The sequence below is a fragment of the Tenrec ecaudatus genome, chromosome 12 (assembly GCF_050624435.1).
Source record: "Tenrec ecaudatus isolate mTenEca1 chromosome 12, mTenEca1.hap1, whole genome shotgun sequence".
Taxonomy (NCBI): domain Eukaryota; kingdom Metazoa; phylum Chordata; class Mammalia; order Afrosoricida; family Tenrecidae; genus Tenrec; species Tenrec ecaudatus.
Genome location: NC_134541.1, coordinates 135033960 through 135060619, shown reverse-complemented (window position 1 = coordinate 135060619; position 26660 = coordinate 135033960). Strand labels below are relative to the sequence as shown.

Genomic DNA, 26660 nt, shown 5'->3' with positions numbered 1-26660 from the left:
CAAACACATTTTGCATTTGTATATCTTTGAGGAAGGTTATAATGAAATATAAATGAAGTTAATCCTGAGGGTATGTGCTCATGTTTGTTTGGTTTTTGTTTTCTTTTTAAAGGATCTCATAAATTACTTAGGAAGCATCAGTGGGGAAAAAGCTCAAGAAAATGGGCCCAATCTTGTAGCAAATGACACATGCCCCCCTCCCCACCGACCGTCCGAGAACTGTAACCAGGGTGGAAGGACGCCTGTCCACTGAGAGGGTTCTTGTGGGCAGGGTGGAGGCTGCCTGCCAGTCACTACCTGCAGTGCCCACGCCCAGCCCGCGGGCGGCACGAACAGCGGAAGTTCTTGCCTGAGAACCAGACAGTTAAACGCTTGAGATGAAGCCTTTAACCAGGCACCTGATGGAGTCCAGTTCTCTCTGGACACACCTGGAGCCTCCCTTCGTGAGTCAGAGAAGATCGTCCAGGGCACAGTTGATCTTGTCAAATCCACAGAAAAATGGGTCCTGCTTTCTGAGCAGCAGCAGCATGGGCAGTGGTCACGCAGATGTGGACTCTGCTCGGCTCCCAGTCAGAACCTACAGTGTATCGGTGGGGACAGTGGGGTTCGTGGTAGAATCGTCACCTTTCACACTCAGGAGGCAAGCTTGAGCCCTGGCCAGTGCGCCCCTCGATCCGTGGAGGCTTGTGTGCTGCTCGGAGGCTGAGCAGGTTTCACCAGAGCTTCCTGACAAACACGGACTAGGAACATAGGCCCGGTGACCTACTTCTGAGAGCCAGCCGAGGATAACCTTACAGGTGGTGATGGTCAGGGTCGTAACCAGTCACCAGGAAGGGTACAGGGCAAGGCAGCATTTCATTCCCCTGTGTGGGGGCCACTGGCTACCAGGGCTGACAAGGAGCTGTGGCGGCATTGGGGTCGGGCTGCTAACTGCAAGGTTGGCAGTTCAAAACCATCAGCCACTCCCTGGAGACAGATGAGGCTTTCTATTCCTGCAAAGTATGATGGTCTTGGACACCCACAGGGGCAGTTCTACCCTGTCCTACAGGGTCCCTATGGGTCGGTGTTCATTTTCTTGGGACCAAAACGAGGAATGAGGAAGAGTAGGGAAGAACACGTGCACTTGAGTCACGGTGCTGGCGAAGACCACGGGAAGTGCCGCGGACGGCCAGGAGAACAGACACGTCTGTCTGGGAAAGAAGCCAAGCCGGGATGCTCCTTAGAGGTGAGGATGGTGGGATGTGTCTCACGTGCTTGTGTTTTGGTCATGTTATCAGGAGAGACCAGTCGCTGGAGAATCATGGATGGTAAAGCGAAGGGGCAGCAAAAAAAGAGGAAGGCCATCGGCAAGATGGACGGACACAGTGGCTGCAAAGATGGGCTCAGCCTAGGGACAATTGTGAGGATGGCGCAGGATCCGGGTTCTCTTGTGCATCAGGTAGCGGTGAGTCAGCCCTGACTCAGCAACACCGAACTGGGGAAGCAGCAGCAGCAGCAGCAGCAGCAGATGCATTTACCCAGAAGGCAATAGGTGACCCTCCATCCAATGAGAGAGTGGATTCAGCGACCTTCTGATCCAGCAGTAATATGACCCTGTGACCATGGATTAAGAGTGACAGCGGTCACTGGTTGGAGCTGAGAGCCCCAGGTCACTGGGGGGGGCAGCAGCACCAACCATCCCTGGTTGGCCCTTTGTTCTTGGTCAATCAGTGCTGGGTGTCCACCTCAGTAGGTAGCAGGTGACATCCATGGGTCCCAAGGACCCAGACGCCTGGTGACCCCATGGTTGGGACCCTTGAAGTCAGATCACCAGGACTTTCTTACGGGGCGCCTACAGCATGGGTTTGAACCACCAACTATTCGGTGCTTAGCGTTTTGCTCAACCCAAGGGCTCTGGGGAGAGGATATTGTATTTTACCACTTTGCTGGGTGGCCACTCAGGCTAATGGGCACAGCGCCCATTTCACACAGCCCAGGACCCTGCCGTGGGAGGTCCAACACATCCAACACAGAACGTCTGCTCTCGGCCCTCACCTGTGGCGTTTTCAAGGGCCAAGCCCGCAGTGCACCTCTCCCTCTCTGCCATGAAGGTTTTCTGACTCACAGCAAGCCTGCAGGGCAGGGTAGAACTGCCCCCGGGGGCTTCCAAGGTTGTCGCCCTTTAAGAGAGTAGAAAGTGGGGTATTTCTCCCTCGAAGGGACTGGTGGTTTGAAACTGCTGATCGGCCAGCCTCGCAGCCCAATGCTGAACCCACTCCGACACCTCTCCACTTGAAACCTCACTGCCATCGAGTCAAAGCTGACTCATGACGACCCGCTGTGGGTTTCTGAGACTGTAACTGCTGAGAGGAGTAGAAAGCCCTGTGTTTCTCCCAAGAAGCTGCTGGTGGTTTCAAACCAGCGAGCATGTCGATTGTCAGCACCAAGTGTAACCACTACACCACCAGGGTCATGAGGGGGCGGTGGGGTGGGGGCAAGGCTCTAAAACCCATGTGGAACATGGAGTGGTCTGATCGGTGTCTCCTGCCAGGTGGTCCTTCCCCAGTCTGACGGAGTCCCCTCCTCATCTGCACCTGGTGAGAGTGGCGTGTGGAGCGGCTAGAACCAGCAGTGGGTAAAGCCAGCATTTGAGAAACTCAAGTGAGAGACGCCTGCGTCGAGGGCCGACACTGACCAGGAAGACCTTCTCTGAAGGCTTCCTTCCCGCCCTGAACTGGAGGAGGAGGGGCATGGGGTGCAGAGGAAAGGTGGGCCCACCAGGGCTTGTGGCTGGTGGGTGTAAGGGGAGGGGGCTGAGGGGGCTCTGGGGACACAACACAGGCTGAGGACCCAGCTCCCCTGTACCATCCACTACAGTGACAGGGCAGCACCCCCCCACACACACCGAGGGTACCTCTCCAGGGATCTTTGAGTTAGCCTCCGGCTCCTGGTCCTGTGCCATCCCTGTGGGCAGTGCCTTGTCAGACCGCGGGCATCCATAGGGTCTTCTTTGGCTATTTGGGGGAAGTAGAATGCCAGGCCTTTCTTCCTAGTCTTACTCGTCTGACACCTGCTCACCCTCATGGCAGGTATCCACTGATGGATGAGTAGGAATGCCAGGTGCACTGACCAGGAATCCAACTGGAGTCTCTCCACAATGGGGAAGGATCCTCTTATTGACCCAGCCCTGCCCTTCTCTCTACTCACCGCCCTCACATCGGTTCTGAGTCATGGGCACCCTGTAGGACAGGGCAGAACTGCTCCGTAGGGTTTCAGAGGCTTGGATTCTTTACAGGAGCAGATAGCCTCTGCTTTCTCCTTTGGACACGCTGGTGGGTTTGAACTGACGACCTTTCAGATAGCAGCCCAACTCTTGGTCACTGTGCCTTCTATCCACCCACCCAACTAATCAAACCAACCACTGGCCACTGAGTGGATTCTGACTCACAGTGACCCTCCCTAGTGTCCTTGAGGCTGTAACCCTTTAGGGGAGCAGACAACCTCATCTTTCTCCCTCGCATGGCTGGTGGGTTTTGAACTGTTGACCTAGCACTTAGTGCCCAGCGTCACCAGGGCTCCAGACTCAAAAAAAGATCGTAGTCAGTTCCGACTCCTGGTGCCTGTATGGGACCAGCTAGAACTGCCCCTGTGGGTTCTGAGGCTGTAACCCTTCACAGGAACTTGGCAGCCTCCTCTTTCAGAGTGACTGGTGGTTTCAAACGGCCAGCTTTGAGGGTCGCAGCTAATTTTTCATCTACTACGCCACCGGAACCAGGCATCCAGGGAAGTCACAGAAACCAAAGGCCCTGCTCACGGCCACGGAGCAGACTCTGCCTCCCTGTGCCAGACCCTAGATGTGTTTCTGATGCGGTGAATCTTCACGGGCAGCTGGTCAATTGGACCCCCATCTGACTCTCAGGAGCTGCTCTGAGTGGGCAGCCCAGGCTCTGAACCCTCCCAGGCCTAAACATACTGGAGTCCGGAGGCTCTGCACCTGACCTGAGCAGCCCCCACCTCACCTCGCCCAGCCCCCTTCCTGCTGGGGCACCCACTGGGCTCAACTTCAGGACACTCCCAGGGGTCAACATGAAGGGGTGGGGTCTCCCACGTGTGACTGAGCCCAGGACGGGAACAGCATCCCACCACCCGTCAGGGAGGCTTGTCAGAGCGATGGCAGAAGGGTCCCACGATGACCTTTGGTTTGAGACTACTGAGGCTGGTGGCACATCAGTGGAGCACTTGGCTGCTTCTCAAAAAGTGGATGGGTGGAACTTGCCCAGTGGATGAGAGACCTGGGAAACCGTGCGGGGACAGGTCCACTCTGTGACTGGCTCCTGCACAGAGGAAGAGCCCGCAGGGACCCTGGACCCTACTGGGCCCGGGACAAAGCCTCAGAGAACAACAAGATGGGGTGCAGCTGTGTCCACACCTGCATTTGCGAATCAGGGGCCCAGGTGGGGCTGTTTGTCGGGAGTTAGATGCTAAGCAGGGGGTTGGTGGTTCACGCAGACCAGCCACTCGGAGGGAGCTGAATGCGGCTGTCTGCCTGTAGAGCCCATTCACTGCCATGCAGTGGACGCTGACTCATAGTGACCCTACCGGACAGAGCAGAACTGTCCTTGTAACTCTTGACGGGACTAGAAAGCCTCATCTTTCTCCTACAGCTGGTCGGAGACGCTAGTGGTTTTGAATTGCTGACCTCTCGGTTAGCAGCCCAATGAGTAACCACTAAACCACCAGGACTCCTTTAAAGATCCCAGCCTTGGAAATCCTATTGCATGTCGCCATGAATGCGGTGAGTGTGACCACCCACGTGAGGAGGAGGGGAGGAAGAGGAGGAGGAGGAGGAGGAGGAGAAGGGGAAGGGGAAGGGTAGGAAGGGAGGAAGGGGGGGGGAGGAAGAGGAGGGAGAGGCGGAGGGCTGTTGGGCGGGACTCCTGCCCAGGGCAACTGTTAGACTTGCTGTTAGCACTTTCTTCCCTGGGGACCCTGAGGTCCGGGGCCAGTGTCTCTGAGTCCTTGCAAACACCCCTGCTTTCCTGCGAGGTACCCACACCTTGATGTTCATGCTCCTCAGAGAAGCATGCGAAGGGGCGAGTGGGCTGGAGGGGCTATGTGAGGTCACAGGCTGTGGGCCTTCTGGGCTTTCTCCAACATGGTCCGCCGCCTTCACCCAGGACAACGGGGGTGTCCCCGCTATGGAGACCCAGTGCTGTGCCCATGACCGCGGGTGTCCCATAAGCGTTCACTCTTCCACTACAGACCCCGTGCTCTACAAGGTGGAGACCCCCTGTATGATGGCAGGGGAGGGAACGGTCAGGGGGACAGACCCAGGTCACCCCACCACCCCTCTCTTTCTGCCTCACCAGCCTGACCCTGCGAGCCTGGAGTGCCAGGGGTTAGTGGGCATGCACCACAATCCACTGCTAGCCAAGCTGGAGGAGGTGATTGCAGGGCCGGGCTGGCTCTGTCTCGGGCCTGGGCTATGGGTGCTTACGGCCTTCAATGAGGCAAAAGCAATCACAAAGGTCATTGAACACCTGTTGCCCTCAAGTTGATTTTGACTCGGGTGCAGGGTGCCATTGCTCCAGGTGGGGTTTTGAGGCTGGGGCCTTTTGGAAACCGACTGCTAGGCCTTTCCTCCTTGGTGCCTCTGAGTGGACTCGAACGGGCCACCCTCTGTTGTTAAACCAGTGGCCTGAGAGCTATGTAGCTTCCTGTTCTAGCTGTTTCCTTTGTGTGCGCATGTGTACTGCTAGCATGGGCATGGGAGTTGGGGGTGGGGTGGGTGGGTGGGATAGGGTGCTGAAGGGTCCGTGCTTGCTGGGTGCCCTGGCCCGTCTTCAGACACTGTCCAGCTCGGAACATACTGCTCCTCGTGCTGCTGAGTGAGGTCAGAGGCCCTGACACTGCCACGCTCAGTGCTGGTCATCTCTCCTACCAAGATCCAGAATGAGACTAGGCAGTTACATCATCTGGTGTCAATTTGGGATTTGAGAGGATTAAGATTGAAGGGGTGGAGTCTAGTCTGTCAATCAGGTCACAGCTAATGAGGCGTCTGTGTGGGCACGGCCTTCTCTTGAGGATTCTGGGAAATCCTTTTTTTTTTTTTCCTACTTGGAGCGGGGAGATTCCCTCTCTGGTCACTCCCTTGGAGACTCTCTACTGATAAGACACATGGCACTATGTGCCCTGGGAACTGGAGAAGCCACGTGGAGACCCCTTGCCAGCGCTGAGGTGCTTACAATGTCACTGGATCCAAAGACTTTCTACCCTCTGGTCTGTGACTGTCCTGCATTTGGCGTCATTACATGGGTTTTGTGAGTCTGAAGAGCACTTTATAGATTGGCATCAGACCTATGAACTAATATAGGACTTATGGGCTTGGGCTGGGCTGGACTGGGTTGGGATGCTTTCTTAACGTACACTTACCCTTTATATAAAACTCTCTCTTATACATATGAGTAAGATGTAAGACACTCCAACCAAGAGATGGGTTTGACTCACAGAGGCCCTGCTGTGGTGGTGGCTATGGGTCCCCCAGTCAGTTCCAACCCATAACGACCCCATGCACAACAGAAGGAGACACTGCCCGGTCCGTCACCCTCCTCACACTCATTCTGATGCCAGAGCCCATGGTGGCGGCCCCCATGTCCGTCCATCTCCTTGAGGGCCTTCCTCCCTTCTGCTGTTCGTTCCTCTACGTGTCCAAGCAGGTCTCGCCTGCCTACACGTCCGAAGTACCTGAATGAAGTCTCGCCACCCCTCTGCACTCTAAGAAGCATTCAGCCTGCACTTCTTCCCAGACAGAGGTTTATTCATTTGGTGTCTACTGCACTTACAAATTCTTTGCCAGCATCGTAGCTCATATGCATCGATTTTTCGCTGGTCTTCCTTAGTTAACGTCTAACTTATACATGCATATGAAACCATTGAAGATATCTTGGCTTCGGTCAGGGGCATCTGAGCCCTCAAAGTCAACATCCTTGCTTTTAAACACTGCACAGAAATCTAGGCAAGACTGTACATGTTTACAGGAACAGAAAGCCTCATCTTTCTCCCAAGGAGCGGCTGGTGGTTTCTAGCTGCTGACCTTGGGCTTGGCAGCCTAATGGGTACCCCATGATGCCATCGGGGTTCCTGAACCAGAGGAGCCCTCTTCTAGTTGCACAAACCCCCTGCCCCAGCCTGGACTCTGGGGCCATCATGCATCAGACCAGACAGCGGCAAGGGCTGTTCCCCGAGAACCCTGTAACCCCGCAACCTCTAACCCGTGCACAGACCCCAGCACCGGGGCCTGCTTGGCCAAGCAACTTTGCACCAAAAAGACAAAACAAAATCCTTTCTCAGAAAAGAGACCACGATGGGAAGTGCTGACATGTGTTTATTTCACGGGTGGGGCCGGGGGCAGGGTGACCACTGAACGCGGTGCTGTGAACTGCAGACTGGGCAGCTACAGGGTCTGGTCTGGGCAGGGCTGGCTGAGGCCCACAGGAGGGAGAGGCAGTGGCAAGGCAATGCTTGGGGCCAGGCCAGGCCCTCCTGCCTGGGCTGGTGCCCAGAGAGGCTAGGTGTCCTCGTCCCGTCCAGGTGGGCGGTGGCCCGGCCAGCCCAAGGAGACACAGCCACGTGTGCTCCTCCACGCACGCAGCTGCATGCACTCCCCGGCGTGCACACGCCAGGCCTTGCACGCAGCAGACACCTGCGCACGCACGCACGCACGCACGCACGCACACCCATATATTAACTCTGATTTACAAGGGCACCCTAACCAGAGGGCAAGAAAAGAAAAGTTGTTATTCTTAAAAGGAAAGACTCCTTTCTCCTGGCTACCGGGGAGCCCGGAGGGCTGACACAGCGCCCATGCCGGCGGCTGGTTGGCGGCTGGTTGGTTGCTGCGGCCGTGAGGTCCCAACTCCCTGGGGAAGCTTCCTGCCAAACCTTCCAGGTCCTCTGCCCCCAACTGGGTCCCTCACCGTCCCTCGCAGCTGAGACCTTCCTGTTCCATCAGTCACAGGCCAGGACCAGGGAGCCAGGTGGCTGGGTAGTCATAGAGGTACATCAGCTCCGTCAGGGAGGGGAGAGGCTGGGACTGTCACCATCTAAGCCACCGGACAGGAGGTCTCTGAGTGGCGGCTTTCTCTGGATGATGGGCAAGCATCTGGGCAGAAGCAATCTCAGGGGAAACTAAGTCTCAGGAGGCATGGGTGTGTTGGGGGTGGGGTGGCGAGGAGGTGGCCAAAGTCTCCCTGGACACCTTGATTGGAACCAAGGGACATCAGAAGCTGCGGTTGCTGCAAAAGGTGGAATCGAGGAGGGGACCCTAGCGGTCCCAGACCCTGACCCTGGGGTGGGAGTGAGTAGGGGCCCCCGGTGGCCCCAGACCCTGACTCTGGGGTGAAAGATGACCAGGCAGAGAGTTGGACGGCTTTTTGATTTTGCACCAGGTCACCTCGGGCCCACGGGTGACCAGCTCCGATTCGCCTTCCCAGGGTGTAGACTCTCCTAGGTGTCCGAGAGCCTGACGGACAGACTGTCCCATTGGAAGCCTGGGGAAGCCCCAGACCCTGGACAAGCAGCCGTTGGCCCCTTGATATTTCTGCACCCAGGTGGTAGGCCCAGGGACAGACGGGTCCCATCCTGGGGCCAGGCTCCCGGTGTGCCCGCTGCCGGCCACTACTTGATGGAGTTCTTGATGGTCCACCTCTGCCCCGTGCAGCTGCGCAGGGTGAGCTCCACGCCCGCCGGGCCTCGCGTCTCCACCTCCAGGCAGCGCCCCGTACCCTTGTTCATGATGGCACCGTTCTGGGGAGAGAGGAGGAAACAGGACAGAGAGATGGACAGACAGTCTCACTCACCCCTCCCCGGGCTCAGGGACTCTTCCTGAAACCCAATCCCACTGACATTTCATACCAGGGACCAGGGGATCTTGGGCACCCACTGTAGGCTCTCTCTCTCTCTCTTTTTTTTTTTTAGTTTTGGATTAATTTTATTTATTTATTTGAATCATTTTATTGGGAACTCTTTTTTTAAAAACATTTTATTAGGGACTCATACAACTCTTATCACAGTCCATACATACATCAATTGTATAAAGCACATCTGTACATTCTTTGCCCTCATCATTTTCAAAGCATCTGCTCTCCACTTAAGCCCTTTGCATCAGGTCCTCTTTTTCCCCCTCCCTCCCCACTCCCCCCGTCCCTCATGAGCCCTTGATAATTTATAAATTATTATTTTGTCATATCTTGCCCTGTCCGACGTCTCCCTTCACCTCCTTTTCTGTTGCCTGTCCCCCAGGGAGGAGGTCACATGTAGATCCTTGTAGTCGGTTCCCTCTTTCCAAACCACTCACCCTCTACCCTCCCAGTATTGCCCCTCACACCCCTGGTCCTGAAGGGATCATCCACCCTGGATTCCCTGTGCCTCTAGCTCCTATCTGCACCAGTGTACATCCTCTGGTCTAACCAGATTTGCAAGGTAGAATTCAGATCATGATAGTTGGGGTGGGGGGAAGAATTTAGGAAGTGGAGGAAAGCTGTATTCTTCATTGGTGCTGCATCGCACCCCGACTGGCTCGTCTCCTCCCCTAGACCCTTCTTCGAGGGGATCTCCAGCGGCCGACAAATGGGCTTTGGGTCTCCCTTCATTCACTATGGTAAGGTATTTTTGTTCTGATGATGCCTTATACCTGATCCCTTCGACACATTGTGATCGCACAGGCTGGTGTGCTTCTTCCATGTGGGCTTTATTGCTTCTGAGCTAGATGACTGCTTGTTCACCTTCAAGCCTTTAAGACCCGAGACACTATTTCTTTTGATAGCTGGGCACCATCAGCTTTTTTCGTCACATTTGCTTATGCACCCATTTGTCCTCAGCGATCGTATCATGGAGGTGTGTACCCAATGATATAATTCTTTGTTCTTTGATGCCTGATAACTGATCCATTCAGAACTTCGTGATCACACAGGCTGGTGTGTTCTTCCATGTTGGCTTTGTTGCTTCTGAGCTAGATGGCCGCTTGTTTATCTTCAAGCCTTTAAGACCCCAGATGCTATATCTTTTGATAGCCGGGCACCATCAGCTTTCTTCACCACATTTGCTTGTTCACCCACTTGGCTTCAGCGGTTGTGTCGGAGGGGTGAGCATCATAGAATGCTAATTTAACAGAAGAATGTATTCATGCATTGAGGGAGTGCTTGAGTAGAGGCCGAAGGTCCTTCCGCCACCTTAATACTAAACCTATGAATATAGGCACATAGATCTATTTCCCCATCCTCATATATATATTCGCATATTACATGTCTTTGTCTAGACCTCTATAATACCCTTTGCCTCCTAGCTCTTTCCTCTATTTCCCTTGACTTTCCTCCTGTCCCACTAGCATGCTCCATCCCCACCTGGGTTTCAGCTATACCTCTTCATTACCTTATGCTTGATCATTCACTGTGGGTTATCTTAAGTTAAAAAAAAAAACAACACCTCCATTTGCAATGTCTGCATGTGGATGAAGCTTCCGGAGAATCCCCTGACCCTGGTCAGGGACGTGAATGGCTTTGCTATCAGGCAGAGTGGATGGCTACGGCTGTTGCTGTTAAGTGACATGGGGCTGGTTCAAACTCGTAGCGACCTCACATACAAGAGAACAAATCCCAGCCAGTCCTGCTCCATCCTCACAATGGGTCTTTGGTTTGAGGCCATCCATGCAGCCACGATGTCTACCCATCTGGATGAGGGTCTTCCTCTTTGTCCTTCTCCAGGGACTGGTCTCTCCGGACAACATGTCCAAAGCACGCGAGTCTCGCAGCCTTGCCTCTCAGGAGCATGCTGGTCGCAATTCTTCCAAGACGGATTTTATCTCACGTTCTTTGGCCATGTTGTCGAGAGAGGCCAGCCCCAGGGGAAGGTCCTGTTGCTTGGAGAAGACTTGGATAAAAAGAAGAAGACCCCTACCTTTGAGAGGCTGACACGGCGGTTGTAAAAAGCAGGCTTGGAGGTGAGAACACTTGTGCAGACGGCACGGGCCAGTGCTTCACTCTGCTGCACACCAGCCCGCTCTGAGTCAATGACCTCATGTCCGCAGAAGACTGAGCATGCCCTCCCTCACCCTTACAGCCCACCCTTGGGTGCCAGGCGGAACCTTGCTCCGTGGGGTTTCCATGGCTGGGAACGTTCATAAGCCGATGCCAGGGTTTTTCCTCCAGGCACTTTGCTGTGTGTGCCACTCAGCTCGGGACTTCCAATGAGCTCTGGGGACTCCTGGTACCCACCAGCCATTGGGGGGGGTGCTTGTCTACTAACCTAAAGCCTGGCATTTTGGGCTGGGGGGGCGTGTAAAATAATCTGATCTAGTAGGGCACCAGCATTCTAGATAGTACAATAAACCCAGGGAAAAAAAGGGCTGGCATTTTGAGTCTGCCCAGGTATACCTCGGAAGAAAAGCCTGGCACTTCAATGGAAAACCCCTGACAAGCTCATTCTACACTGACAGACACAGATTGCCCTGTGTTGGGATCAACTCAATAAAGATTCTTCCTTTCTTGTCTTAACCCAGTGGGGAGCACTTCAGGCAATCCCCCGCAGAATTTCCCCAATGCCCCCCCTCCCCACAGTACCCGGCAGAGGGCTCGGAGAAGGGGTTCCGGGCTGTACCTAGCCAGGGACCCTTTGGGGCAGCCAGCTTTCCACACCCTACAGCCCACAGCAGCATCCTTACCTGTCCAGGCATTGGCCCTGCCCACGGGACACTCACCTGGATGAAGTTCCAGCGTTTGTACAGGCTGCTCTTGACCTTGTCGCAGTCCAGCAGCTGGGGCAGCCGGCTCTTGCCATTGTCCACCAGGCAGCGTGTGTCAGGCAGCAGCGTGGTGGTCCCCAGGGCACCCAGGTGCAGGAAGCCCTCCTTGGTGTAGCGGGCCAGCTGTGCGGAGAGCAGATGGGAGCCGGGTGAGGCCCAGCCTGCAACCTGGCGCCCACGCCCTTTCTCAACGCCCCCAGCTCAGTCTCAACCTTGGGTGCCCATCCTGCAGGGGAGCACGCTCCAGGAAGCCCTCCTGGCTTGGTCTGGGAGCAGGCTCCCAGGGTCCCCTCCCTGATGGTGTCCTCAGGCAAGATTGCCGGAACGCCTGCAGTGGGGAGAACCCAATCTCTACAGCAGGCTGCGCTTCTCTGGAGGAAGGCCACTCGGAGCAAGTCTGTTAATCTCTCTGAGACCCCATTTCCTTTTTATCTGTCAACTGGAATCTGCCAAAGCCCTACAGTTTTGAGGGGTCCCAAGGCCCAGCCCTCTGCTGCGCCATCAATTCATCTTCAGAGCGCTGCGGGGCCCTCTTCCTTTGAGTCAGTTCTGATTCCTACTGACCCTGTAGGATACACCAGAACAGCCCAGTGACCTTCTGAGGCTGGACAGATGGCCCCGTCTTTCTCCCTCGGAGTCCCTGATGGGCTTGAACCTCTGACTCTTTGGTTAGCAGCAGAGATCTTTCACCATGGCTCAGCCAGGGCTCCTGACGGGAACTCCTTCGTCCCACTTAGAACACGCAGCTCACAAAATGCATTCGCCGTATGTGTTAGTCTGGGTAGACTGGAGAACAAGTTCATAGACATGCATATGCATATAAGAGATTTATATACAAGAACAATTGTATATTGACAAAACATCCCAGCCCAGTCCAGATCAAGTTCATAAGTCCGTTATTAGCCCATATATCTGATATCAATCTATACATTCCTCTTCAGACTCACAAAACACATGCACCGATGCTGAATGCAGGAAGGTCACAGGCCAGTGGGTGGAAAGTCTTGTGGATCCAGTGGCGGTGGAAGCATCTCAGCACTAGCAGGGGTCTCCACGTGGCTCCTCCAGCTCAAGGACTCTAGCGTAGCTCTATGTGTCTTCTCAACTGGACTGTCTCCCAGGGAGTGGGTGTGTGTCCTGCCTCCAATGAGCTATTGATCTCTGTAGTGCCTCCGAATGAGGCCATCAAGCTGCGACCCGATTGACAGACTAACCTCTACCTCTTCACTCCTAATAGGCTCAAATCAACAACAGATTACATAACGACCACACAGTGTCACCCAGAGACCCAAGAAGACATGATCTCATCCTCCACCAGGAGCGAGTCCCTCACATACCAGCCCTGGGCATGGACGTGTTAAAGGGGGTGAGCATCTTCCCCTCTACCCCCATCTGCTCAGTTCCACACTGCTCCTTTGTGGGCCGAAGGGTCTTCTGTATGTGCTGCCTGGGATGGGGTGGGGTCTGGCAGAGGAGGGACAGCTTGTCCCCACAGTCTCAGGAGAGGCTGGAGGAGGGGTCCTGGATAAGCGCCTACATTCTAGAAAGAAAGTAAAGAACAGAGCAGCGGGTGCAGACTGCAGGCACAACCTGCACCCTTTCTGAGCATCACGCCAAGGGTTGCAGAAAGCCTGAGGATGGAAGTTTCCGGAGCCCACTTGTATGTAATTAGCTGTCCTGAACCCCCCGGAAAATCCCGTGCACACAGCCTGAAAGAGTTCCTACAACCAGGGAGGGATCGGGTCCCTGTGAGCCACTGTGGGGGTTTCCAGGGGCTAATGTTTGGGAGTCAGTTGCCAGGCCTTTACTCCTAGCCTGTCTGAGTCTGAGAGTTCTGCCCAAATCTGCTCAGCAGCATGTGAACATGGCAGTTCGTGTTAGTCTGGGTAGACCAGAGAAACAAATCCATAGAAACTCCTATATGTAAAAGAGAGGCTTATATAAAGGGTAATTGTACATGAAGAAAGCATCTCAATCCAGTTCAGTTCAAGCCCATAAGTCTGACATTAGCCCATCTGTCCAATCTATAAAGTCCTCTTCAGACTCACAAAACACCTGCAATGATGCCGATCACAGGCCAGTGGGTAGAAAGTCTTTGGATCAAGTGGCGCTGTAAGCATCTAAGCGCTAGCAGGGCTCTCTACGTGGCTGCTCCGGCTTCATTGGTCTGGTTGTACCATGGTAGGTCCATGTGGATTCTCTAGCTAGGGACACCAGTGTACTTCCATGTGTCTTGTCAGCTGCAATGTCTCTCAGGGAGTGAAGTTGAGAGAGAGTCTCCCACTTCCAAGGAGGAAAAATCAGCTTTCCCAGAATTCTCAGGAGAAAGCCATGCCCACATTGGTGATGATCTGATTGACAGACTATACTCCACCCCTTTAATCTTAATCCTCTCAAGTCCCAAATTGACACCAGATGATGTAGTTACCACAAAGCCTCTACTGAGAGATAGGAGGTTGTGTGTGGGGTGTGCTGGCTGGGAATTGAACAATGAGTCTCCCACATAAACCTCAAAGCAAACTCAGTGCCATCCTAGTGACCTCTATAGGACAGGGTTGAACTACCGCCTGTGGGTTTCTGAGACTGTGTCCCTTTACACGGAGTAAAAAGCCCATCTTAAATGAAACCCATAGCAAGACCCCGTTAAATAGATGTGCTTCTGAGGCTGTAGCTCTTGGCAGGAGGAGAAAGCCTCATTTTCCTCCCTTGGAGAAGCTGGTCATTTGAACCACTGATCCTGTAGTTAGCAGTCCAATGCTTAACCACTAGGCAACCAGGCCTCCTAGAGACCCTCCTGTGGCCTCTTTCCTTGGGGCCAGCTGGCCTGGCCAGCATATGAGCAGCATAGGGGGCTCCCTGGAGGAGCATATGAGCAGCACAGGGGGCTCCCTGGAGTGGGGGGGGGGATGTTTTGAGGTTAGGCACCCCAGAGCCTGGGTGTTCTGGCTAGGATTGCAGTAAGAAGGCAGCTGATATAGTTAAATTTTATTGTGCTAACCTGGCTGAGAAACACACGTGGGGTTAATTGAAGGGTGGAGAGATAAATGGCTCGGTGAGCCTTGCCTTTCTAGTTCTGGGTCCCTTGCTTTCTGATGGTCAGACCAGAGTGCAGCTGCCGTAGCCAGTTCCCTGCTTCAGCTGGCAAGGCTCATTTCCTGAAAGACGTCCCTGAGGAGAAGCCACGTGGACCTACCCCGATGCAGCCCTGGGTGCTGGAGCAGCCGTGTGGAGACCTCTGCCAGCGCTGAGATGCTTACACATTCACTGAGTCGGCTTTCCTCCTGCAGTCGGCATCATTGCGTGTGTTTTGTGGGATGGAGGAGGACTTTTGTGGATTGGTGTTGGACATATGGGTTGATGTTGGATTTGTGGGCTTGGGCAGCACTGGGTTGGGATGTTTCCTTGATGCGCACTTAACCTTTATAGAAAACTCTCTCTTATACATGAATTTCTGTGGATTTGTTTCTCTAAAGTACCCAGACTAACAGCAGCTCTGGGGACCCTGGGGACCAGGCCCTGAGCAGGGGTTCCACCTCATGGTCAGAGCCATGTAGTCTCTGTTCCCTGCGGTTCAGAAAGGGAAGCCTGCCTCTCCCCCCATCCCAAATGAGAGGGGTTTGTGAAATGCCTTCCAGAGAGAGGACTTGGAGGTCAGTTTCAATCAGAGTAATTGTGGGCGGGCAATGGAAAGTCTCCACCAGGTCTCCCAGGAGGTCTCCAAACCCAGCCAGCCCGAGGTGCAGGGCAGGCAGGCATAGCTGCTGGCTGGGTCTCGGAACCCCTCTAGCCCACACTGAAAGGCAGGACTTGGGTCACGATAGTGGAGGTAAGGAACCCTCAAGGAAACTGAGGCTGTAAATCTTTAAATGAGCAGCTAGCTTCAACCTTCTCCTGAGGACCAGCTAGTGGGTTTGAACTGCTGACCTTGCAGTTAGCAGCCCAACACCACCAGGGCCCCAGAGGGTCCTAAATATTCCTCAAAGTCCTGAGCGGGGCCTGGTTCTGAAGGAGAGTGGGCATAGAAGAAGGGGAGGCTATGTTGCCTGCATCCTGCGGGGTCTCACCTCACCCCCCCCACCTGCAAAAAAATGACAAAACCCCACTGCCACACAGACCTCCAACAAGCTGACCCTCCACCCCGGTGGCAGCAAACTGAGACATCTGGGTCCCAGACACGCTATGCTAGTGACTGTCCCCAGACTGCCTGTCTGCCCACTGTGGACTGGAGTGGTCCTGAGACCCAGTAAGCAGCTATGCCTGCCTGCTCTGCAAACAGCACCTCGGGCTTGCCGGGTTTGAAGACTACCTTGGAGACACGGTAGAGACTTTCTCCCCACTGTTCACCCACTATTAGTCTGACTCGGAACTGACCTCCAATTCCTCACATGTGCACAGGTACAGATAAGGAGATTAGAGCTCCTGGCACGTGGAATCCAGAAACAGGAATAGGAGTAGAGATACCAGGAGGGTAGGGGGAAGGTGGGGAGCGGAGGGGAGGAAGAGGGAACCATTGTGATCGACACATAGCCCCCTTCCCCTCCAGGGGGATGAACAACAGAAACAGTGGGGGAAGGGAGACAGTGGTTGGTGTAAGATATGAAATTTTTTTTTATAATTTATCAAGGGTCCATGAGATTGCTGGGGCAGGGTGGTGGGGGGGGGAGAGGGATAAAAGAGGAGCGGATACCAAGGGCTCAATAGAAACTAAATGTTTAGAAAGGAATGATGGCAACAAATATGCCTGAATGCACTTGATGCATGGATTGTTCTAAGAGCTGTAAGAGCGCCCAACAAAATGATCTTTTAATTTTTAAAAAAAAAACAAAGATTATAGCCTCAGAGACCCCACAGAGGACTACCTTGAGTCTGCATGGACCGGCTAGCAGTGGGGTTTATTTTTCGTTTTTGTTGGGGGAAGAGCCCCCTGAGGGTTGCAGGTTGTTGAGTGCCTTCTGTGAAATTGAGGCCCTGGGAGGTTTGCCCCACCTAGAAAGAACGGCCTGTTGATGATTTCCAAAAGATCCACGGCACCGCGAGGCCCACGGCACCCCTAACTGGCTGTGCTGCCGTGCTGTTGCCTGTCTTTGGGCTCATCGAGGCCACAGCCCCAAGCACCGCCTGGTCCTGGCCCCTCCCAGTTGTTCGCATGTCTGAACCGGTTGTTTTGGTCACAGTGTCCTCCCATTGCTCTGAGGGTCTCCCTCTGCTTACGGACCCTCTACTTGACCAAGCACGGCGCCAGGCCCTCCTCTCAATGCATCCGGAGTCCATGAGACAGCCTCGCCATTCTCGCTCCTAAGGAGCATTCTGGCTGTACGTTCTCCTAGGCAGTTGGTACTTCTGGTGGTCAGTCCACGGTCCTTTCAGTATTCTCTGCCAACAGCGTATTTCAAAGGATCTTCTTGATCCTCCACGTGCACATGAGGGGACCCTCAGCACCATAGGGCAGGTGCGCCTCCGTTCCTAAAGGGGACATCTTTGCTCTTTAACCTTTAAAGGGGTCCTGTGCCGCAGTGGACCTGCCCTGCTAGCAGGCTGCATGGTCTGGGGGTCCTGACTGCTGCTTCCCAGACCTGTGGATCTGAGGAAAATGAACTTGGTGGCAAATTTCATCTCTTCTCCGTGCATCATGGTGTCGTCTCCTGGTCCAGCTGCGAGGACTTCTGTTTCCTTTGCATGGAGTTCTAATCCTCTGCCCATCATCGTGGTCCCATGCTGATGATGGTACAGAGTCAGAACTGACTCAACACCAAACCCAGCCGGACCCTTCCTCGAAACAAAAACCAAGCCAAACCAAAGCCAGTACCATCGAACCCATTCTGACCCCCAGCGACCCTAGAGGATGGGGTAGAGCTGCCCCTGTGGGTTTTTGAGACTGTCAATCTTTACGGGAACAGAGAGCTTCATTTCATCTTTCTCCCTCGGAGCCTCTGGTGGTTTTGAACTGCTAACCTTGTAATTGTAGCCCAACACATAACCATTAGGCCACCAGGGCTCAGAGGGCCCCAAAATGACCTCTTCAGGCTTGGTCCTCGGTCCCCAGGATGAGTGGGGCCAGACAAGGTTTCTCAAAGGTAGCCCTGAGTCCCGTGTTCTGCACAAAGGACATCCCATCTCTATGCCCCGCCTCCCATTGTCAGTGGGTCCACAAAGGTCCCCTGCCCCACGAGTGGTCTCTTCTTGGTTGATATTTCCTGCATGTGTCTTTCCTTGCCACAGGGTTCCGGGCTGCCACTGGGACTGGGGTAGCTTCATTTGGCGTATTCTTCTATGGCAGGAGCAGGAGCAAATGAGCACACCCCGTGGACATGTTTGAATTAGAATGGACTGCCGAGTCGTAGGGGAGTGGGAGGCACCCTGACCCGCAAACCTCACAATGCCTTGGAATATAACCTCGGTCATTCTCACCTCGGGGTGGGGGCGAGGGGGGAACAAACTGCAGTTGGAGACGATCTCAGAGGCACACACAACTATTAACCCAAATGCAAGCGCCTGGAGGGAAAATTAAAGCAGGCTGCAGCCAGATACACAAAGGGCAGGCAGGGAGATTGGAGGAAGACTCTAGAACAGGGCAGGGCCGTCAGTGACCATGGGGCTCTGTACTGCGGAATCCAGCAGCTGCTGCAGAGAACCATGTGCCGTGGACGAGCAGTTTGCTGAGCCTCCAGGGAAGACAGAGCTGTGCTCCTTGATTGGAATGGTTTCTTGGAACCCCATGGGCATGTGTACAGAGGCAGGGCCCGGCATTATGAACTCGGAATGCCACCCTCTATTCAATCCATAGCTATTAATCAAACCCGTAATACCTATTGTGTCCAGAGCACATGGCTGTGTACAAGGGCTCATGCTAACAGATGGACACTCCAGTATTCTTGTTGGGTGTCAAGGCTCACTGTGACCCTCAGCACAGCAGACTGGGACACTGCCTGGTCCTGTGTTGCCTTCATCATCATCATTGTCATGTTTGAGCCTAATACTGCAGCCTCAACAATCCTGCTCCTTCACCGTCTCCCTCCTGTTCTCCGACTTTCCACTTTGCCCAGAGTGGCAGTTACCTACTTTCGTGTCAAATGGAGGCTATGGAAGTGCAGGGTTGGAGTCTAGCCTGTCAGCCAGGCCACTGCCTGATGGTGCCTCCCTGTGGAAATGACTTCCTCATAAGGAAGGTCCAGGGAACCTCCCTCCACCCCTGCCTTCACCTTTCTGGGGATGAGCCGCGCTGACGCCGGCCAGAACCCTGTGGTGCATCCACCACCATCGGATCCACAAGACTTTGCATCCACCAGCCTGTGATCTTCTCCTGTATTCTGCATCACTGCACGTAGCTGCGTGAGTCTGAAGAGGGACTTATGGGGTAGTATTGGACTTTCGGACTTGATCTGGACTGGGCTGGGATGTTTTCCTGAAATATTATTACTCCTGGAATGTAAAGCTCTCTCTTACACATAGATGAGAGTCATTGGACTTGTTGCTGTCATCAACCCAGCCTAACACACCCTGCATGTGGTCCCTTTCCAGGGACTGGTCTCTCCTGACAACCTGCCCCAATATATGTGGGATGACGTCTCACCAGACCCCCTTCTAAGGAGCAGTCAGTCTGGTTGTTCTTCCTCCAAGACAGATTGAATTGTTCTTCTGGCAGTTCACGGTACTTTCAATATTTTCCACCAGCATCTCAATTCAAGTGCATCGATTCTTCCTCGGTCTTCCGTATTCAATGGAATCATGCATGTGAGTGTAGGTGCTGGTGAGGACGATGGAAAGGACTGGGCACTGCCGGGAGAAGCAGGACGTCCATCTTGAAAGGAGAGCCAGGGTGCTCCTGAGACTGAGGACGGCAGACTCGGTCTCACGGACTTTGGGCACGTGGTCAGGAGGACGAGCCCTTGGAGAAGGACGCCACACTTGGACATCCCTCAGTGGGATGGACTGGCAGCAGTGGCCGCAGCGATGGGCGCCAACGTAACAATGGTGAGGACGGCACAGGGCTGGTCCAAGTTGTGATCTGTTGTACTGGGAACTGACTTGACAACTCCTGACAAAGATCGCCAGGCCTTTCTTCCGAGGCCGCTGGGTATCGGAATAGACTTCCTGGCAAGTGGCTTGGTCTTGGCTCGCCCTGTCAGCTCAGCAAGGTGAGCTGGAGAGGCTGTTCTCCAGAGGGTGTCCCTGGGCTGGGAGGTGACTCCAGCCGCATGTTTCCTTGGAGTTGAACTCCCACGAGTCTCTCCAGGAAAAAAGAAAAAAATCGAAATTTCCGCACCACTATCTCATCGTCTTCCCCAGGGGAAATTCAGAGTGAGGTGCGGTTTTGCTCAAATTAAAACGACAGAACATCTATCCGCAGCGTTCTCAGAATTTCCCACCAGCGTTTTAGAGACGAAACCAATTTGTTGAGATCGCGTTCCTTCCCCTCTCCTGGCCCAGTGCCAGCTCGGGGAGAGGGGCAGAGCGGGGACAGGGGGTGAAGGAGCTCAGACTGCACTGGTGACGCTGTCGGAGGGGTGACAGCCATAGCATTCCAGTAGAGATTCCTCGAGATAGTTTTTAAATAAAACAAGCCCTGTCCTCAGGAGCCCTGATAGAGTAGTGGTTTAAGCCTTGGGCTACAAAGTCACCATTTCAGGTCTGAAGACGGCAAGGTGGCCAGCTTGACACTTACCCGTGACTCCTTGGGAGGCAGATGAGGCTCTCTCCTCCTGTCAAGAGTGGCAGCCTCAGGAGTCGACTCCATCCCAGAGGATCGCCATGTCGTGGGGAGCGTGGAGCGGCCACATGGGCTTGGGTCTCAGCTCCATGCCGTTCACACTGCATCCCCCGAACCCCAAGACTTACTCAACTTTATCGGGAAAACAAGGGTCACGAGTGGTCGCTTGCATGTTTCCTGGGGGGTTGTCGAGATGCCCTGTGAGCTGTCAACTCTGTGGGGGCACCGCAGCCTTACTGACACAATGTATCAAAGTATCAACAATGTATCAATAAGGAGCTCAGATGACACATCGCTGCCACAATGAAGCCATAGGAGGTGGAGCCCAAGATCAGATGATGTTTTACTAGGGCATCAAAGGACACTCGCCTGTTGCCCTAGTGACAAATAAACCAGGGAAGTAAGAGGAGGCAAGGGGCGACTCACAAGTGCCCGAGGGGGACATTGTGGAAGGGTACCTCCCTCTGTGACCCTAGACCCCAAGGCAGCAACCAAGTTGGCCAAACCCCTGGCTGTGGAGTCAGCGCCACTCTGGGTGGCCTGGTGTGCACAGGGTGAGACTGAGTTCCCGGGGCTTTCTAGAGCTCTGGAGCATCGTGGTCATGCTGGGCTGCTAACCGCAAGGTCAACAGTTTGAATCCACCAGCTGGTCCACAGGAGAAAGATGAGACTTTATACTGCAATGAAGAGCTACTGTCTCAGAAACCCACAGGGACAGTTTACTCTGTCCGGTAAGGGCGGCTATGAGTCGGCATGGACTGGATGGCAGAGCTTGGAAGTTTTTATAAGTATTGGTGGAAGCAGGTTGCCAGGCCTACCAAAGTGCCATTGGGTGGCTTTGAATCACTATCTTCTAGTTAGCAGAGGGGTGCAAAGTGCCCTGCCCAGGGGAAACTCAGGCGGCGTTTCCTTGTGCTGTAAGTCAGGTTGCTGAGTCAGAGCCGGCTCAAGGGAACCTAACAACACCACTTTATCCTGGGTGATGGGCTGTAAGGCAAAATGGTTCCCATCACCCGGGTGGGAGGCTCTGAGAAATTCGATCTCCCTCTCCAAATGGAGCAACAGACCTAACATGTTGGAAACCTACGGTCTAAGCCAAGTTCGTAACCAGATCAAGGAAAAGAAAATAGGCTTGTGACAAATTCGGATATTTCTGGAGAGCAGGTTTCCCGAGTGGCTGGGAAGGATTTCTATCCTGTTGACAAACACATGTGGCAGGACGGGAAATTAGCCCCCCTGTGCCGGCTTTATCTCCATTTAATTGCTGCTGGATAATAAATTACAACCGAGCACCCATTAATTAAGCGAGCTGCCAGCTCCTCCTTCGGGGAGCTGCTTTGTGATCAGAACTTTGATTCACTCTGTTTGCCCAGCTCTGCACAGAGGGCTTAAAACAATGCCCTGGTTTAAAGAAACAGACCACCAGGACAGGGTTCCCATTCTGGTAGGTCGAGGCCCTGGTGTGGAGGGTTAAAATGCACACCTTCCAGACAGGAGGCCCCGGTCCCAGGCCCGACTGGGGCATTGTGCTCAGCCCCCATCTGTCAGTTCTCAGAGGTAGGTGGCATTGCCCTGATACTGAAGAAGCTGCTCAGGTGGCTGGCTGACGCACAGTGGGTTCTGTGCGAGGTGAGCTCTAGTCTAGTCCGGAGACCTGTCCTGCGCCCTCTTCCCCTGCTTTCCTCATTCCCAGAAGAAGGTGGCTTCCTCGGGCCAGTTTCTGATGAATGAAAATATCTAAACAGGACCATCACTTGTGCCAAGATTAATAAGTACTCATGGGGCAGTGGTTCTGTGGTAGAATTCCCACCTTCCCACCCAGGTTTCAGTCCCACCCAACATCGCAGCCCCAGTGCAGCTGCTACCTGCCCAGCCGTGATGGCTTGCTGTTAGGTTGAGCCTGTCTCAGTGGGGTTTACAGATCAGGGCCAGGAAGACAGGCATGGCGATCGACTTTTGAAAATCAGCCAATGACAATCCCAGGAATCATAGGGGAACACCCTGGGAGGGTGTAGGGTGGGCAGCGTGTGCACAGGGCTTGTTGTGGACCGGGGTGACTTGACAGCCGCTGACCACAAGTGCCCGGGTCATGTGTCACTTGTCCGGAAGGCTGGGGAAGGAAGCTAGAAGCGAGTTCTAAGAGCTACTAGCCAGTTCCCCAAAGGATGGTCACGCAGCAAACAGAGCACCTCAGTTTGGAAGCCAGCTCTCGACGCAGGGCCAGAAGAAAGATATGGGGAGGGTCGAGGCCCTGCCTCCCACCCTCTGTGTCCTCTTGGCTGGTCCTCTCATCCCAACCCCACTGTGTGTCCATCTCCAGCCATCTAATCTGTTGAAGTGGACTGCTAGTTTCTCAGGACCCAGCCTCCATGCTTGGTGACCTCTCCACCCACTGGAGGCCATAGGAAATCCATCCCTGAGGGCTGGGACATACCACATCAATTATCAACGACCAGTCTGTTATCAACTGGAGTCCAGGTTCCCATTATACAGGGGGTGGGGTGGGGGGTGGGGTAGGGGGTTTGGGGAGACAGTGCCTGGAATAAGTAAAATAAAAGGCTAGCGGGATTTTTCCTCACGCTTCTGGAAGCCCCTGGTACCCCTGGTACCTTCTGGGTGAATCACCGTAATTTTCCCATGCACCCTGTGGGGAGTCTCCTGCGGCATAGGAGAAGATGCACGTGCTCTGTGGGATGTCACCTTGAGCACCTCTGCGCGTACCAGCATGTGGGACAGTCAAGGTCACTCTGAACCAAGGTCGGTCCTTCTGGGTGGACCTGCCCATCAGGTTGCCCATGCAGGAAGTGGTGAAAGAAAACCCCATGTCCCTGAGGTCGCACAGGAGCTCTGGTGGCATCACGGTTATGAATTGGGCTTCTATCTGCAAGGTCGGCAGTTCAAAACCTTTCCTCAGGAGAAAAAAGGGTCTTCTACTACTGAAGGGTTACAGGCTCAGAAACACACCTGGCTGAGAGGTCGGTGGTCAACATCCACCCAGAGGTACCTCGCAAGAAAGGCCTGGCGAGTTGATACTGCAAGATCCCAGCTGTGACCCACCCTGTGGAGCAGCTCCCCTCTCTGCACGCCTCGGGCTAGAGGTGACCACCACTGGCCACCCTGGCAATAAGTGAGCTTGCCTCGCCGTAAATCCTATTATACACTTGACTCAAAACTTACCACCACTGAGTGAATTCCAACTCACAGCATCTCTACAGGTCAGGGTAGGGCTGTCCCTGTGGGTTTCTGAGCCTTTAACTCGTTATAGGAGTAGAAAACTCCATCTTTCTCATGAGGTGAGGCTGGTGGTTTAGAACTGCCGACCTTGTGGATTGCAGCCCAATGTGTAACCACTACGCCACCAGGGCTCCATGATATGCACAGTCCAGCAATGACGACCATGTACAGGTGGCTACACAGTCAGACACACAAGCAGAGCGGGGTGGGAAGGAGAAAGGAACCGGGAACAGAAGTACATGTGTGTTCAGTGCCAGCATACAGGTAAGTGACTTTACAGGTAAGTGATGGGAAGGCCCTTATCAATAAGAAAAGCCCACTCTGATCCCAGGAATGTTGATGCTGCAGCAGCCACTAAGAGACGGACATACACCCTGGCTTCTTTAGGGACAGGCAAAAAGTCCCTTCTCAAAAGCTTAGAGCAGGTGGAAGGACAGAGAAGCAGCTCCACAGGAGGGCCCCAGAAGTGTTCCGCAAGTCTCCCCCGGCCTCTTCCTGGATAGGGAAGGGGTCCTACCTGTGGTCCCCAGCCATGGCACGGGTACAGTATAGCTGTGTGGTTCTCCAGTGGCCCCTGGTCCAAGCAGACGTCTTTGGCCTTGTTGTTTCGAAGCTGTGGGGAACAGGCAGAAAAGGATAGATCAGAACTCGCCTGGGGAGGTGCAGCGGCTCAGCACAGACCCACCCAGCTGCAGGCTGCGAGGCTGGCATCGGAGCAGGGAAGACCAGGCCTCCCACGGTGCCCTTGGCTCTGGCCCTCTGATCGTATTCTAACCACGCACCACGCCCCGGCCACCCAAGCTCCGTCATCCTGAGCATGGAAGAAGATGATGGGGGACTTCTGGGTGTGGTCCTGGTTCCCCAGATATCAGGATTGAAGACATGTCAGTGAGGGGACCAGGAACCCTGATGAGACTGTTGCTTAGTTGTTGGGCTGCTAACTGCAAAGCCAGATGTTCAAAACCACCACCTACCCCTCAGGAGAAAGAGGAGGCTTTTTATTCTCATAAAGATTTATTTACAGCCTTGGAAACCCACAGGGGCAGTTCTACTAGGTCTCCTAGGGTGATTGACGGGATGGCAGCCAGCTTTCTTTTTTGTTTGTTTGTTTGTTTTTGATCCATCAGAGTGGCTGGCAGTTCAAACCCACCCAGCAGCTTGAGGAAGAAGGTCTAGCAAGCTACTTCCATCAAGATGCGCCTCGGCCTGGACTGCTACGGGAGCACGGCATTGGGTTTGGTTTCCCCAGGTGTCCACTCCCCATGGAAACCGGCTACAGAGAGGCAGACAGAACAAGACCAGAAGGAAGGGACAGACCACGACCAGAGGGAAGGGCAGGCAGACTTTGGGCTCGGAAGCAAAGCTCTCAGTGCAGACAGTGAGCAGATTGGTTTTCACGACTCCTTTTGCCCCTTTACATTGGATTGATTTTGTTGCCGCTGAGAACTACCTTAATGACTTTTTTTTTTTTAAGGATGAAGACGACAAAAGCAATCCTGTTTCATTTGAGACTTTCTGGAAACCGCATAAAGCAAATACACTTGCCCAATAGTCTCTAATACAATTGGATAAGGTTCTCCACAATTTCTGGAACAATTTGGTTTTGCAGATTCCTGGCTGTGATGTACAATGGGAGACGCAGGAAGCGCTGCGAGAACCAGGGTGACCGTGGTGTCAAAGGGGCCAGACCCACCCCCCACCACCAATGCCCTTTAAAAACGCTGCCCAGCCGCTTCCTGGCAGCCGTGAGCAACACGCCTTCCCTTCCACATGCTCTGCACGAGAAGCAGGAGTCACTGCGAGAACTGTACGCACTGGCCACGTGGGAAAAGCAGCAACGTTACGCCCGTCCTCTGGGCAACCGTCAGAGCGTTCGACTTCCCACAATTTGGGTACCAGGCTGCTAACTGCAAGGTCGGCAGTTCAAACCCTACCAGTCGCTCCAGGGGAGAAAGAGAGGCTGTCTGCTCCCATCAAGACTGGCAGTAAACCTGAGGTGAGATCGCTATGGGTTGGAATGGACCTCGTGGCAGGGTTTGACTGGGGGCATCGTTTTAATAGGAACCCCAGTGGCTCAGTGGTTAAAAGCCGGCTGCGAACTGAAGCCGGTCCATGAAAACAGATGTACTCCCATGAAGCTTGCAGCCTGGGAGACCCTCTGGGGCTGGGCTGCTCTGCCCGAGGAGGGCCGCTACGACCTGGATGGAGTCGACAGCAACGGATTTGGTGAGGTTTCCTTTGATGGGGTCCCTGGAAGTTGCAGACATGCTTGGCTGGGAGCGTGCTGGGTGGACCAGCCAGAGGCGCCTCAGAATGAAGTTCCTGGTGAGATACCACCTCCGAAACCCCAGGGTCATTCCCACTGTCCTGTGGGGTGGCTGTGAGTCAGGATGGACCCCGTGGCGCCGAGCTGTTCGGTGGTTTGTAGTCACTTCCCCTTTGAACACGGCCCTGTTCGCCATTCCCCCACTGCCCTGCTTGTCAGGGGGTTTGTGGCGGACTTGTGATGTACTGTGTGTATCAGGGCCGCCAGGCTAGTACGGCACTGTGTCCTACCCCACGCCTCGGAGTGCCAGGCTTACAACCTTCCTCTGGACGGCTCAGCATCGGATGTCGTACTGGGTGATTTTGTAACCATTAACAGGGGCCCAGGAGCGGAGCCTGACTCTATGTTAGATGCAGTGACCACCAGGATGAACCGGGCGGTCTTTCCTGGAGGCCCATGTCCCAGGGGGTGAAAGACACAGGAAGACACGATTGACTCGATGGCAGTGAGCTTGGTTACCAACCCCACCCACGCCAAACCCACACCCACACTCAACCCACCACACACACCCACACTCCACCTATACACCCCCATGTCCCTCCTACCTCACCCCATATCCACACTCATACCCACACCTACAGTTACACCCACACCTACAGTCATACCCACACCCACAC

At 54.2% G+C, this 26660-nt stretch overlaps 1 protein-coding gene across 1 annotated transcript in view; it reads right to left on the bottom strand.

Annotated features, from left to right (window-relative positions):
* Positions 1–8589: 8589 nt before the first annotated feature.
* The window catches only part of GALNT17 (polypeptide N-acetylgalactosaminyltransferase 17), a 389162-nt gene continuing 371091 nt past the window's right edge, over positions 8590–26660 (bottom strand). The window contains exons 9-11 of the mRNA XM_075528539.1: positions 24235–24330; positions 11732–11899; positions 8590–8784 (exon numbers count right to left, since the gene is read on the bottom strand). Of these exons, the coding sequence (XP_075384654.1) occupies positions 8656–8784; positions 11732–11899; positions 24235–24330 (393 nt within the window). The 3' untranslated portion in view covers positions 8590–8655. The remainder of the gene's footprint in view (positions 8785–11731; positions 11900–24234; positions 24331–26660) is intronic.